Source organism: Notothenia rossii, assembly GCF_949606895.1.
Source record: "Notothenia rossii genome assembly, chromosome: 6".
Lineage (NCBI taxonomy): Eukaryota > Metazoa > Chordata > Actinopteri > Perciformes > Nototheniidae > Notothenia > Notothenia rossii.
In genome coordinates, this window is record NC_136909.1 from 21,969,983 (window position 1) to 21,985,660 (window position 15,678).

The window sequence follows — 15,678 nt, forward strand, 5'->3', positions numbered from 1 at the left end:
TAATTGATGAAGATGTGTTTCAAGCATTTCTTTAAAAGGATCGGACTTTTACAATCAATCTACCAGCCTAGTAAATGTTACTGAAGCTCCAAACACCAGCAGAGTCCAAGAATGGCCGCTTAGCCCTAAGAACACAAGCAATTTCCTGCTTATTGTTTTGGGAACAGAGTATCCAATAAAAAAGATAAGTAAGCTTTTGGCCTTGCTTGCTTATATGTGTTTGTGTGTGCCTGTGTGTGTGTGTGTGTGTGTGTGTGTGTGTGTGTGTGTGTGTGTGTGTGTGTGTGTGTGTGTGTGTGTGTGTGTGTGTCTGTGTGTGTGTGTGTGTGTGTGTGTGTGTGTGTGTGTGTGTGTGTGTGTGTGTGTGTGTGTGTGTGTGTGTGTGTGTGTGTGTGTGTGTGTGTGTGTGTGTGTGTGTGTGTGTGTGCGTGTGTGTGTGTGTGTGTGTGTGTATGCACATTGCTTTAGTTTAGAGGACCTTTGCTTACCCTTGCCAGAAAAAGGGAGGAAAACAAACACTGACTTTATTACAGTAATGAATATGCTTTGGGAAGCAAATGATAAACATTTCCCATTAACTCCGTCTTGTAAAATGTCAAGAATGACTCAGGGAAACCTGTGATATTTGACTTTGTTGGGACCAAACGCTGCAGTCTTCCAATGTTGCTCCCTGACCTTTTACCTCTGGAAACTCATAAATGCCCAATCACTCTGTATAACTCAGCTGCTTGAGCCATCTGAATATAACAAAGACTTGTTGACAGTTGAGACAATAGCTTAAGTGCATCCACACACAGCTCCAGAGATCGTTTTTCAGAAGACTGATACTAATAAATCAGTAGCAACGCAGGTGCTGTTTGTCCCCGTAGACTCTAGAGCACACATGAAGTACATCGAGCCAAGCTCATTACTCTTTGCTCCCATTCATTCGCTCTGGCAAGCAACAACACTGATTCAGAAAACCGACCTAGGGCAACCTACCAAAAAGGATATACGAATAATATAAGAAGAAAAATAATATGTGCTCCATAAGAATTTCCTCTGATGCTGTGGTTTTATAATAACTGCCAAATCAGCACAGCCATGCATTATGCAGCTAATTCTGACTTGTTCATATTTCTGCACAGGAAACGCTTCATCACAGAACTAGAAGGGAGGAGGAGTGTGTGTACTCCTCTGTCATATACTGTAGGTCAGAGTCTGTCTCAGCTTGTGAGTCTCTATCTCTGCACTCAGGTGATGCTCAGGTGAAACAATGATCTCTGTGTTGTGCTCTCATCTTGTGGACTCGTCCACGTGGAGGTGGAGTTCATCATTGGCTGCCAGTCCGACAGTATGATTTGCATATAGTCGAGGGCAGGTACAACAAAAGACTCCCTGTGTTCTACGCTGCAATAAAAGAGCCCTGAGACCATCAGGCTGACAGACGGGTAAAAACAGCGGGCTGAGTCCCCTGTTCTGAAGAACAAAGGTCAGGTGAAAACCAGTGAAAACACACTGTTTCTCCTTATGTCATACCCACAATTTATAAGATTTCATCTTTAGTTTGCTTCAAAATAAGTTACAATCTTCACATTACACATTTGACACATAAACAGGTTTACATGTTTGTTAACTGGCTAAAACATTAAATGCTCCTTGGTCTAATTTGTGTGTACTGATATGATGTACGTTTTTGAACCCACTCTTCTTGTGTTTAGAATGTTTACAATCTTGGACTGTGACAGGTTGTCTGCCGCATGCTATAGCAAGTTGCTTTGAAATAGTTCAACTCTGAGACAGGCTAACACTTGTCACACACACACACACACACACACACACACACACACACACACACACACACACACTGACTGACTGATACATGCTTTCATCTTCTAATCATCATCATCTCATCGTCTAACTCAACTGTCCATCTCTGGTTAGCTCTGTTTACCATTTAGGTGTTTGCACCGGAGTCAAATTGTGACTGCTGAATCAAAATGCTCCTAACTTGAAAAAACTAAACAATGACTGTCATTTCTTGTTACCTCTAAATGTATGTGTGACTGCAGCACAGTTTGGAGCAGGCCTATTTATAGCCGACTACCTGCAGTCTGAAAGTCACACCAGGAGATTTTGGGAGGGGAGTCCTTGAGCTACTCAGTCAATGCAAAGCATTGCTGTGACAAGTTTGCAGATGAGGTTGGTCACCGTGAAGTCGCACTGCATCGTCGCCTGCCATAAAGCACAAGACTACATCCTCAAAGACACAGGATGTTAGTACTCTCAGTGCATGTACACATGTAGACAGCTAAGTGCATGCCATGCATCCCCATGCATGTGAAAATATAAATAAACACTCACGCATGTACCATGTTCACACGATTGCACAGGCACTCATACCTTTTAATTTCAGAATATAAAACCTTGGTAAAGACTTTATTATTATTTATGTATCAAATGTTTTCATCGCAATAACTGATGTGTTTCTCTTTATGTGCTATGATGTGAGTTTTTGTTCCAATAGTAAGCCCACAACAAGAACATCTGCTTTCCTAGTTACAGTTATAGCTAGTGACAGGGAAGAAAAATTGTAACAAAACAAAACTTACTTTATATATTTTTGAGAAAGTTCCAGAAAGAGGTTATAAATCCACTCCTGGGCTCCGTACAGTATCTTCTGTTCCTCAATTTCCTCTGTGAAAGTCCCAGTCAAAGAAACCAAAACAAATAGAAGTATCTTGTGTGCATCTCTGACACAGCCAGTCCCCCTCCGCTGCTCACTGATGCTCTCTGGAATAAGGAGGAAACTCTGCTCACAGCTCCCGACTCACAGCCAATCATGTCACAGTGGTTCCTGCCTCTTGGCCAATGACGAGCCTCTCAGGCTCCGGCCTACACACCACCCCCTCCTGCTGAAAGTTCCCATGCTTGTGGACAGACTCGAAAGGAGTGGAAAGGGAGTACAAGGGAAAGAAGTGGAAAGAACTGATGTAGTATTTAGTATGGAAGAATTAGAAGAGAGCGTTTGTCAATCATTTCCATTAGGGAAAGAGTAATGTCAGACACAGTAAGATGACCAAACTCTGGAAGCTGTTGTGTAAACTGCTAGTGGTTGCCAAAAAAAATTAAACCAGTTTATACATCTACGAATACCTTACCCACTATTTATTATATTGGGAGCTTTTTTCCAGTTAGAATACAAACAAGCATATTTTCCAAATTGATGAACTTTTCCTTTAATGTTGGCTCCCATTATACACAAGATAATTGTGGATTCCTTTTGGAGAAGCGAAAAGAGATACATGACAGGTCAATGACTCTTTAAATAAATCCTTGGCTGACTTAATAATAAATAGATAAATTATATTGCCATATTGAAAAAAAAAGATTGAATCATTTTTGACATATTTAAAGTACACTCAAATGCACTTGTAATTCCCAGAGGTGATGTGACTCTCGTGCTTCAGTGACGACGGGGAATACAGCCCTGAAAAAAACATGAATTGCAAATGTTCTTTGTATGTAACTAAACATTGAAAAAACTGATACGGCTTGTGTTGCAAAGCCAATGAACGTCTGCTCTGTCTTATTTATTTATTCTCCAAAGCTATCAGTGACACACACAATGACGCACACATTCAGACACACTCAGACGCCTTTATTTTCTCCCTGGAGGGACTGGAGCCATGGTGTTTGGTCCAGAGAGATTCTCTCCTCATTCAAGATGTGAATATAAACAGGCAGGACTTTGAGCTGCTGCATGGTTATCTACAACATTTGGATTAACATCTGAGATTGTGCAGGAACGTTTGTGTGCATATTGTGTTTGGACAAAGGTAATGTGTGTAAGTGTTCTCTAAAGAGTGAAGTGGCCAAAGCTGAGCGGTACAGAGATAGAGGTTTCCCTGACCTTTGTGTTAAGCTTTGGTAACTTGCTACCAGTTGCATGAAAGGATCTTTATGAGAGATGTAACTATCTGCCAGAATGCACTTAAGTGTTTTTTCCCCAAAATATTGAATTTAACTCTTAAACTCATTGTCAACTTTTCCACTTAACCTTTTAACTTGCAGTTACTTGCTCTGGGAGAAAGCTATGAAATGGACCGGTGTTTTTGTAACAGTGGTATAATAACTTCAGGAGCTTGAAGCAGCTGGTCTTTAAATGACTCTATCAATATCATAGTGTTGTCATCAGGTTGGATAAAGCTGGGGTTTCAATTTAGGCCAGAAAGCCTCATGTATTGCTAACTTGTGGCATATGCACTGAAAGACAGGAAGAACTGATGCAGTAACATTATTGCATCATTGCATAATGGCAAGTGTATGATCTAGCAGTTTTGATGCTTGACCTAAAGGAGTTAAAGCTTGGACTTTAAATAAAAGCATATTTTTAAGCATTCAATTGTTGGAGCATCCCATACAATTAAATTACACTGTAGGTCAAAGTAGTTTAAATTCACTCAGTGCTCAGTACTCAGGGACAGGTAATAGGTTGAATATTATAGAAGCTCTGGGCCATTTACAACTGGAATGTTAACAAAGAGTACATGGAAAATACAGTAAATATCAAATCAAAATTAAATTGTGTACCTTATGATAGGCTTCTCTGGACAACTGTTGCTAAATCTGCCTCCTCTCTGATTTCACATATCTTGAAATGTAGTTAATGGCTCTCATCCAACATCCCCAACAACATGTTGCTCACAGCGTCACAAATGTTACTTTGCTGTTGTTGCTTTCTAGAATTTCTGAGAGCACATTTTGAGTTAATGCTCCCATTGCTCCCTGAGTGTAGAGCCTGGTCCATAAAAATACACACTGAGGGTAATTCACCTCTTCCCTCATCCAAATATTGACTAGGAGCATAAACAGCTGTAACTGCCCACCATATTTCACACTGTGATGACAGTTGAATCCGACTACATCTCAGCATCTCTGATCTACCTCCTGTGCAAGACAGAACTGCATATTTTTAAACAAGATTATTTATTGCTGAACTTATTTTGAGTCACAGGTTGTCCTTTTTCCTTCAAGGCTGTGCGTCGGTTTACAGTAATACAAAAAGATTGGTCAGCAATTAAAGTAATTGTTTCGGGAAATACGTTTTTTTACTTTCATTGTTATATTACAAACTCAATATCACTCTCAAAGGGGTCCTTTACATTTTACCTGGAAGCAGGAAACAATGACTGTGACTAAACAGAGACTAAACTTAGCTTACCATAAAGACAACTAACAGGGGGGGGAGCTAGCCTGTCTCTGTCCAAATGCAACACAAACAAATATACTAAGCACATTATAACTCGATTTAGGGACCCTGGAATGGGCAGTCTTTTTTACAGAACCAGGCTGGCCATTTTTCCTTCCTTTCAGTCTAAATGCTAAGCTAAGCTAACCGTTTTCTGCTTCCAGCCTTATATTCATCTCCTCATTTAACTAGCAGCAAGATAGTAAAATTGCATTTTTCCTAAATTGTCAAATCATTCCTTGAAGGTTTAACTTTGTATATTTAAATAGTAAACCGAGTTTTATGACGAGAATACAGAAAAGCAAGAAACAAGACAGGCAGACAGAAATCCGGGCAGTAGCAGGCCCTGAGGGAGCAGCCAGGCAAACATGCATGCAGCCTGGGATTCAGCAAAGCACGCTGAGTGCTACTGTACGGAGCTGTCTGGCCCCAAGGCTCGTCAAAACTCACAGGAGTGGAAGGGTTATGCAAATGCTATGCAAAGGGGGTACCCTTTGTTCCTATGCTGTACTGAAAACATTTAGTAATTGGACAAACCGCAAGAAAATGAATACAAATTTACAACTGTTATTTGTCGGAGTAAAGGGGAATTGTTTAGTCTTTGATCCATGAATCCTGAAGGATTTGAAAATTCCTTTAACACATGGGGAATCTGAAAGTAGGCTAAATAAATAACCTTTCCGTGCTGCCTGTCCCTAAGCAGAGATGACAGCTTACACACACAGAAAACACACACACTCCAACACAAGCACACACACAGCAGAGACTCTGTCCACTGAGGCCTTATGGAAGACAAGACTGTGATCAATAAGTCTACTTTGGGATGAATGATATACTGCAGCACCGCAGGTACCTGGAAAACATCCTGAATTTTTTCCGCTGCTTTGCACCAATAGCAGCTGCAGAAGATGTTGACAGTAACCATCACAGAGAGGGGAAGGAGATGTTTTTCGTCCTGTGAGGTGTGGAGACTGCAAAAACGCCCGAAGGGACGAACGCAGTGGAAAACATGCTTGTGGAGATGTAAGGTTCAGGTTCACATAGAGGTCTGTGGAGTTGAATGCAAAAACAATTGAGCTGTTGGAATTTGATGATTTGCACGAATCATAAAGGACAGTTTTTATTATTCTCTGATATATAAAATAGAAATGTTCAGCCCTAAACATAATCAAAGTATGTTAACTGACAATACAGTCTGGATCTGTTCCACCTCAAGACCAGTCTGACATCAAACTATCAGATTACACAGTGCTATCTGTCTTTAAAGAGACAACACAACATGATAGATTATCTTTTTGTGGTGACTGACAATAAACACAGAGACATAATGATAAGTTACAGACTCTAAGAAACCTGTCTGGCTGCAGAGCAAGAGTTCTTCCAGCTTTAGCAGTATTTAAAAAAGAAAACCAAGCTTCCCTTTAAATAAGCTTTGAAAACTCTAATCACACATAGACATCTTCAATTTGATGGCAAAGCAAATGAAAGCGGATTATGTTAAGAACGGAGCGTGGTGTCTGTGATTTAAAATTCTAATAAGCCAAATGATATTTATTTTTTTATGCTGAAAGGATCTTAAGAGGAGAAAAGAGACTGAGAAAAAGACTAAGGGAGAAAAGGTTAACCGAACACCCGCAATTATCTAAAATACCAATAATTATTCTCCAAGAACCATCTGTTCCTTGCTGACACGCTCAGACACTCACTGTCTTGACCTTGTTAATTTAAAAGCCCTATGGCAACACTTTGTTCACAAAATGTAAAATTCACTTTGCACAATCCCCATCTAAGAGGTTCCATAATAGCATCAGTTGAGCCAGTGCGTGTATATCCATACACTCGTGTCACAGAGGTTTATACAATCTTAACAGTTAAACTGAGTACGTTTTGCGTCATATCTTTTGTTTATCCTGTTCATCTTTCCCATTGCAGCACCCTATTTTCTCTCCCATTGTTGTCTTTTACTGGAAAGTGTCTAAGGTGCTGTCACCCCTCTACAAGTGAGAAAATCAGGAGACATATGGATGATGTACTTTTTACAAACTGTTCTAAGGAGTCATGACAAGTGCAGTCATGAAAAGAAACAGATGCTAAAATAATATTGTCGCTGCCTGGAAGCATCGTGATCTGGTGAGTTACAATATCCACAAAGAAAGGCAATTACCATTAGCTTTTTTCCTATCTCTCTCTCTCTCTCCTCCTTTGAACTTTGACTGTTCCATTTCAAAAGCCTCATAAGTCTTTCTGATAGTAACAACATTTAGTTTCACATTTATGTCAATTATAGCAGATGTTGGAAACTTCTGCATAAGAGTACCAATACATGTAATGTATATTTCTAAACCATTAAACCCTATTTGATCAGGTACAAGCACATGACTGGTGTGGAAGTTTCAAAGCTATGTACATACAGATAACTAGTGCTATAGGCTCAATAGTGGCTCCATTGAAGAGTTTATAGAAACATAACCGTAGGATGATCTGCCTGCCATTTGTGCTGGGTGTCACTTATAACCAGTAAGAAAAGAAAAAAAACATGAAATCTCTTTAAAAATCTTATTGAAATAATTGCATTTGTATAAGTCTTGATGCTTTTACTGTTTTGTCTGTTTGTAAAAAGCATTCAAATAAAGCAAAAAGTCACAGCACATATAATTATGTATTTTATTAAGGTTCCAGATAAGGAACTAGCCTGTCGATCCAGATGAATGGGACAAACCAGAGGTTACTTTTCTAAAAAATCGAGTCACTAAAATTGAGTAGGATGGCAGATGTTGATTATTACTCTGAAAACTATCATAAAAAGAACATGACTTTTCTAACATTTTTAATCATTGGTATCTTGTGGTGAAAAGCAGGAGCAGATCCTGCTCACTGAACCACCTCAGTCGTGTTTGACATATTTGCAGTGATGAGCCGTCTCACACATTGAGCCTGATAATGACCTAGTTAGAGCCTCTGCCACAGTAAACCAGGAGAGGACCTGTGAGGGAGGCTTGGAGACAGACAGGGGTTGTTGGAAATCATCATGGTGAAGAACAATCATCCGTGCCCTCCAAGGGTTAGGCCGTCCTGTCTCATCTCTTCTTTCAACTGGTTAAAATCAGCGCTCACGTAACAGTTTATTTATATCGAAAGCAACAGACTGTAATTTGTAGTTGTGGCTCACACAGACGTGAGTTTCCTTTTATGTATGAAAGCTCTTATATTTGGTCATTCAATAAAAAGCACAAGGGCTCTTTGACAGCGTAATCGTTATGTACCCACTTAGTGCAGAGGGACTCAAACAGGTCAGGGTGCTCTCCTGCTTCGTGGGTTTGATGCGACGGAGAGGAGGGAGTGTGGGCGTTTGACAGGAAATGATGTGTATGTTTTCCTACAAATAAAATGCAAATATATTTTTGGAGGATATACCTTGCACTCACGGTGCGTTGCAATATTTACACAAAGTAGATTACAATGTGGCTTTTGAAAATGCATGCAAATGTAAAAGCCAATGCATACGAATATACATTTTTATATATATTTATATATATATATATTCACTGAGTCAGTATTTAAGTGAGTGCACTTTTGGAAGCAGTCTGTGTAAAAAGGTTTCTCAGGGTTCACATGTGGACACTGGGACATTTACAATCATTCTATGATACAAAGGCTTTGTCTGGTTACAAAAAAAAATCTTCTGAAATGTATATGTATAAATATATAAGCACAAATAGTAAAGTAAACAATCTTTTCACCCAACCAAATTGAATGAGAAACTAATTTTAAAAGTTGCTGCATCTTATCATGAGGCACTAATATAGTACACACCAAACCTTCTCCAGTCTTAGTTTAACACCTCCTCCTAGTGGAGGAATTGTCCTTTACAGTCTGATCCAACCATCAAATAAATTCAAAACATATTTTCTGATTAAATCATAGTTTTACAAGGCAGCGTTGACTCCAGACCATCCATAACGGAAATTAAAGAAGCAACAACATTTTCTTAAAGTACAAAGATCATTTATTTTCATATAAATACATATAAATTATAAACATTTCACATCATGTCTTACAGTATTAACTATTGATATGAGGGGGATCTGACAAGGAACTGTAAAAACAAAACGTGCACCCCCCCCCCCCCCATTTGTACGCAATGTGTATCTGTACATCTTTAGTGTTACATTGGCTTGCGCCTCAATTTAGTTGGAACTCTTTCAACATCAAGTTAAATCCTGTGAGCTCAGTTTTACATTCCCTTTAGTTTAAGATTATCATAACTCAATATAAAAACGTACTGACCTCAGTCCAAAGGCGCTATCTGAAGACAGTCAGCCACAGAACGTCAACACATGAAGCAAAATACTCCAAGCAGGCAAGCAAAGCATACGTTTTCGGACTGGTTGGCTAAATAGTGAATCCATGTAATGCATAACGTAGTCCTTTAATACAGGGTGCATGTAAAACTGTTATTTTGCAATAAGTAGTAAAACTAGCTCAAGCTCTGGATCTTTAAAAAAAACAGTGGTCCACAGCCTTCCTCTGGCATCTCTGTCACATCATTGCTTCATAGGAGAATTTAGTCAGGGGAAGAAATACTGTACAAAGATGGCTCTTTTTACTGAATGTCTTTTCCATCAGCAGCAGTTGTGACTCAAACCATAGAGAAGTGGGGCTGTATATGTGATAACCTCAAAACAAAAGAAAACACCCTGTTCTGTTTGCTCTTGTTACCATTTAACAAGGACCTGAATAGCCTGAACACCATTTAAAATATATCGACTTGGAACCGCCAATGTAACTTTTTTTGGCCAGGTGAAATAAACAACTTTAGTGCACAGCTTTTAAAAAGAAAAACTCTCAGCTAGTTTCCTAAAAACAGAAGTCTATTCTGAGAAGTAAGATCAAGTCACAAGTTTAAAATGATCTCAGCATTAAAAGCCTTTAGAGAAAGCCCAGTTTGACTGTATAGTCAAGGGGTTTCAGTCTTACCATAGCCCTATAGTCAAGTGTGAATAGTGGAGTCGATTTTGGACGCTTGAAATTATTTTAAAACCATAATGTAGCAGAAAGGAGAGATATTTGGGATCCACCGTAGCAGAACTTGGGCTTTAGCTTCCTTTGTAGACAAACAAATTAAAGATAAAACTCTTGAGCTTTAGTCAATAAACCTCTTAAATATAGTTTGTCAACATTCAAAGATTGTCTTTTGCAGTAGCATGTAGAAAACCAATCCAAACATGTTGGGTTTGAATATCAGTCTGCAGAGGTTTTCTTATGTAAATGAGGTTAACCCCGAAAGCCCCAACAAGCAGAGTCCTGCGTCACTCTTCTTTCTCATGATTGGCGTTTCCATTCATAACTCCGTTGCTGTGGTGTGCCCATGTCTGATTCTGCAGCACTTTAGGCAGCCTCTTGCCCTTGGTGTAGGCGTGGTACCAGAAGTTGAGGAAGAGGAACAGGAAAATCAGGCCGTAGGACGCGATGATGTAGATAAAGATGGGGAACTCGTAGGTGCAGTCCTTTATGAAGAAATACTGGGAGATGTGGGTAGTCACCATCATAAACTGGATCTGGGGCGCAACAGATAAAAACAAAAGGTTGAGTCAAGATTTCACACAGATTCTCATGGTACACTTTGAAAAAGGAGAGAAACAAGCAGTCTGAGTCAGACCAACATACCAGCTGAATGGAAGTCAGGTATTTCTTCCACCACAGATACTTCTGGTAGTTTGGGCCCAAAGCAGTCAGGCCGTAGTACGAGTACATGATAACATGGACGATACAGTTCAGCAGGGCGTGAAATGTCCCCATTCCACCTGAAAATAGAAACATGTATTAGGGGTAAATATCAAGACAACCTTTTAAAAATAAAAAAGTAATATCATTAAAACGATAAGTTGAGCAAATCATACCTGCAGAAAAGCATACTCCAAACCACCACGTGAATGGCATGATTGAGTGATGGTACACATGAAGAAATGTCACCTGGCTATACTTCTTCCTCAGAACAAAGAAGATCTGAAAAAAAAAAAAACTAAAGATTTGCTGTGTGATACAATCGGAATCTTGTGCAAGACAATGAGGAAATATGTCAAAGTCAAATGCCTGACTGATCTTTCAACTTACCGTGTCCAACATCTCAATGAACTTTGAGAAATAGTAGAGCCAGCATGTTGCCGCCATCTAGAGGAGACAGCAAATAGTATTTCAGTACAGGTACTAGACGTATCAGACACAACAACATTGGCCTACAGATGTATAAACACCAGCTTACTCTCACACCCTGGGGGGACTCCGAGTAGTCGACTGGGTCACAGCGAAAAGAGTATCCCGTTCCCCATCCTGACATCACATACTGTAGAGAACAATGCAAAGTGTGGTTACTCACAAGCAACTGGTTGTTGATTTTTCTCCATGTTTAGTTCTGGTCTAAAAATGTTGGCATTACTCAATGTTTGAGCTGCGTCGTTCAGTTATAATTGAAATCCAGTTCATTAACACAAAGTAGTTTTCCATAAGGAATATGCTGTACAAGATTAGGTCATGCAGCTCTTTAGGCAATGTTTTGAAACCAGTGCATGGGAAGAACACACCCGAAGAACTGGTTTAAACCTCACATCAATACCCATGTTAACAAAAAAAAAAATGTACATGAAAAGCTTTTCACAAGACTTCTGATGGCATGTGTCACGTATCTGTTCTTAACAAAGGGAACAACAACACAAGTACAGACTACTATGATCCTGTGGTATACAAAGCTGTGTAAAATCTTCCATTCAGAAGAATGAATTCCACAGACATAAATGTCGTGCCAACCAAATGATAACAAGACTTGCCTCGTAGCACATGTAAAGCGAGAGAGCCACAACACTGAAGTTGTAGACAATGAGAACTCCTTTCAGGTCGAAGGCCTTACGGTTCTCCATCAACCTTGGCCCCAGCGATGTGACAAAGTAAATGTACGCTGCAATGATGAGCGTTTGGGGCAGAGGAGACGACATGAGGAACCAGGTCTCCGTCCGCCTGTCTGCAACAGGTTGGTGAGATCAACAAGGTTCAGATAGAGAAAAGTTCATCATGTTTACATACAGAGAAACAAAATCACAAGTCAGGGGTGTCCAAACTTCCTTCACTGAGGGCCACATACAGAAAAACATACAAAACTTAAAGTTCAAGTTAGCAAAATCAATCAAATGTAGGTAAATGATGCTTTATACTTGAATATGTATATTCAAAAAGTACAATACAAGCACAGGTTTCATGTGTGGGCCATATTCCATTATACTTTTTGAATTTGCTGAGGGCCGATTTGAAATGGACCACGGGCCTCACTTGGCACCTGGCCGTAGTTTGGACACCCGTTTCACAAGTGATCACAATGGGTCATACAGCCACCTTGTATTGTTAGGACTCACCTGCATTTTTGATGAACTCTGAATACATGAGTGCAGCTGAGGACTTTATGTCATCAATTTCCATTCTGAGACTTGACCCTTGCAGTTTACCGAGAATCTCCATTTTCAGACAAGATTTTTGCCGTTTACCTGGAAGAGCAAAGGCGAAGTCAACAAGTCAGACATGAGTTCACTCGCATTATGATAAGCCCGGCACATAAACAATTAGTTAGAAGGGTCCATAACCAGCAAAACGTTATTTGTTTACATAATTGTTAAACTGTTTCAAAAGCCAAATTCACAGATTAACAACACTTTATTTGACAAAGTTTAACATTAGAAAATAATCCTAATAAAATGTCACAATGCACAACCAGAATTCCTCCACTTTCATTATAAACTCCCACCAGGATGTAGGCCTCTCCCAAACAACTGCTGCAAATTTCAGTGAAAAGCACTCACATTTCCTCCACATGCAACCGCTTTTTCATAATCAGGATGGAATTTTTAACTGTTGCTCAACATCTAAACCATGTTTTCCCAAGTAGCTGGTGGCAAAAATAAAATTGCCATTTGTTTTACTTAAAAATCAAACCGCTTTGGCTAAAAGACTGGACTGTATAGGAAAAAGCCATTCTTTGCTGCCCCTCTGAGCATCTTAGAAAGACAAAGCCAAGAGTGTACTGGCCGTACAATGAGTAGCAGTCACTGTGCAAAAACAGTAGGACTAATTTATTCAAGAAAAATGTACACGTGGATAATGTATAAAAAAAAAAGTGTCCAGTTATAATCGTGTGTTTGCGTCAACAAAACACTGGCACTCTAGACTGAATACTCAAGTAAAACTTTGGCATAATGTTTTCTCAATGGGAACATTCTAAGAGTTGGCAGGAAGCAATGCAAGTGGGCAGATACTATTGCATAAAAAAAACGTGTTTACAATGACAAGAAAGGGTTGAATGATATCACCACTTTAGTACAGGTGTTTATAACGGCACACCATGCAATGTGGTCAGTACACTAAGCTTTAACTGGACACTCTGCCAAAGGGTGACAATAATCAAGAGCCAGGAACGGTTTAAAAGTTACAAATTGTGTAAAATGCAACCCATCCGTTTCCAGCGAGGGGACAGTGACTGGAAAAGTGCCAGGGTCAACATTTGTTCTATTGAGATAAGGAGTTAGTGGCTTGACTGGTTTAAGAACTTGCCTGTAGTTTGGAAAATATGCATAGGGTATATTCCTTTGTTAGGGACATCAAATAAAATCCTTATCAAGTCATAATATAAAAGTTAGATTTTTTTTTTCTTCCAGTCAGACACTGCCATTTTTTTAAATAAATAAACCCCCATTACCCGTATTCTGCCAAGTGTATACAGAACAATACAGGGTGTGTCTAGCTGAATGCAACAGGAACTTGAACTGAGCATGAGTAAGTCATTAGGTGAATGGTGAAAAAAAAAAAAAGGCATGGCTGTCTGGAGTTTCTTCACTAATGAAGACATGTCTCGACACAGCCTTAATACACATTATAGTCAGGGATCCTAATATAAAGGCTACCTGACTTATGCTGTGTACATTAAGTGTCAACTCCCACATATTATAACATGTTTGAATTGTAGTCCTAAAAGCACCTCAAATGTAAATGCAGTTCATTATATAATGTGTGTACAAGCAGTTATAGTACAGGATTGTCAAAAGACATTACAAATGCAGTTAGTGGGTGCTAAATTATTAATGGGAAGACAATTATTGATAGAATAGCCATTCTTTAAAAACAATAAACGCAGTAATTAAGATAAAATCAAAACACCGCCTTGAACATGGTACATTACATTTAAATGTACATTGGAAAGTGTTTTAGAAGCCATTCCAACTGAAGGATGTAATAAAACCATACTCAGTAAAATTGTGCTCCATTTGTATGAATAAAAAAACAATCCAAATGGATACAGATCCCCACGCCTGTATCGCTCTAATCACTGATGATGAAGAGCAGATGAGACAACTGATGAAAAACAGGTCTAACGAGTACCAGCGGCTCCCAACGCCAAGAAATGTTTCAGTAATCACGGGCACGCTTGTGCTTCGACGCACTGGTGCCATCACACTTTAATTGGATAATCGTCAGTATTATTTTTCGTTTGTCTCATCACTTGACTCAAATTCAGTTAAGAAAAAGTCACATTACAAACCTTGAATTACCGCTGCCACTCGATGAAAATCCTTTTTCTCGGTTACCACTCTTTTGTATCCCAATTCACAACTCACCTGCCCAACAGGTGTGCCTAGTGTTCTGCTCACGCGCAGACAGGGCACGCTCTCATCCCTTCTTAAGGGCACCCCCGGAGGGCGTGGCCTGTCTCCCAGCTACGGTTCCATGTTGTTCCTGATTGGTCAATTTTGGGCCCAATACTAGTTCATTCTTCAATGATGCCTCATCGAAAGTTGTCAAGATGTACTACAGTAGGCTACAGAAAGAATATCCTGTCAAACTTAGTTAATAGCTGGTTTCAGTGCAAAAAAGGGAGGGTTTTTTTTCTTCATAAACTCCTAAAAACCACACTCAAATCACATAAGTTGATAAAAGAAACAAGGTAACATTCCCAGTGTTTTTATTAGAAGACATAATAGTTAAAACTGTACAATTCAAGACACTTCAGGTAATGTGAGATAAAGATAAATTACTGCTTCATGATATTATGCTAGAGACAGAAACAGTATACAGGATATAAAATGTTTTCATATTCAAAATTACTTGATAGATATGCCAAAAGATAACTGTATTAATGACTGTGATGTGTTATTGTTATTTTTGGCGTCAGTATTACGCCTCATTTGGGTCAAGGTGTCTGAGGCAATAGGTATAACAATGAGGAGGGTGGGACAGAGACAAGAGGCCTATACTACGAAGCAGGATCTCCATGGTAACTTATGCTGAGCGGCTAACCTGCCCCGGAGCAGGTTAGGTTGCAGGCTAAGAGATCAAATCAGTGAAAGCACTGCCTGCTGACCAATCAGAGCTCAGTGTGCGGAGCAGTGGTGGCGCTAGGGGGTGGCTACTTG

At 39.5% G+C, this 15,678-nt stretch overlaps 1 protein-coding gene across 1 annotated transcript; it reads right to left on the reverse strand.

Moving 5' to 3' along the window:
* Positions 1-9,213: 9,213 nt before the first annotated feature.
* Positions 9,214-14,940, reverse strand: elovl7a (ELOVL fatty acid elongase 7a). Its single transcript, XM_079690543.1, has 8 exons — positions 14,808-14,940; positions 12,634-12,762; positions 12,055-12,245; positions 11,493-11,573; positions 11,345-11,401; positions 11,131-11,236; positions 10,898-11,034; positions 9,214-10,788 (listed from the first exon to the last, which is right to left on the reverse strand). Exons 2-8 carry the CDS (start codon positions 12,734-12,736, stop codon positions 10,540-10,542), a joined length of 924 nt encoding a protein of 307 aa, XP_079546669.1. The 5' UTR covers positions 12,737-12,762; positions 14,808-14,940; the 3' UTR covers positions 9,214-10,539.
* Positions 14,941-15,678: the final 738 nt, after the last annotated feature.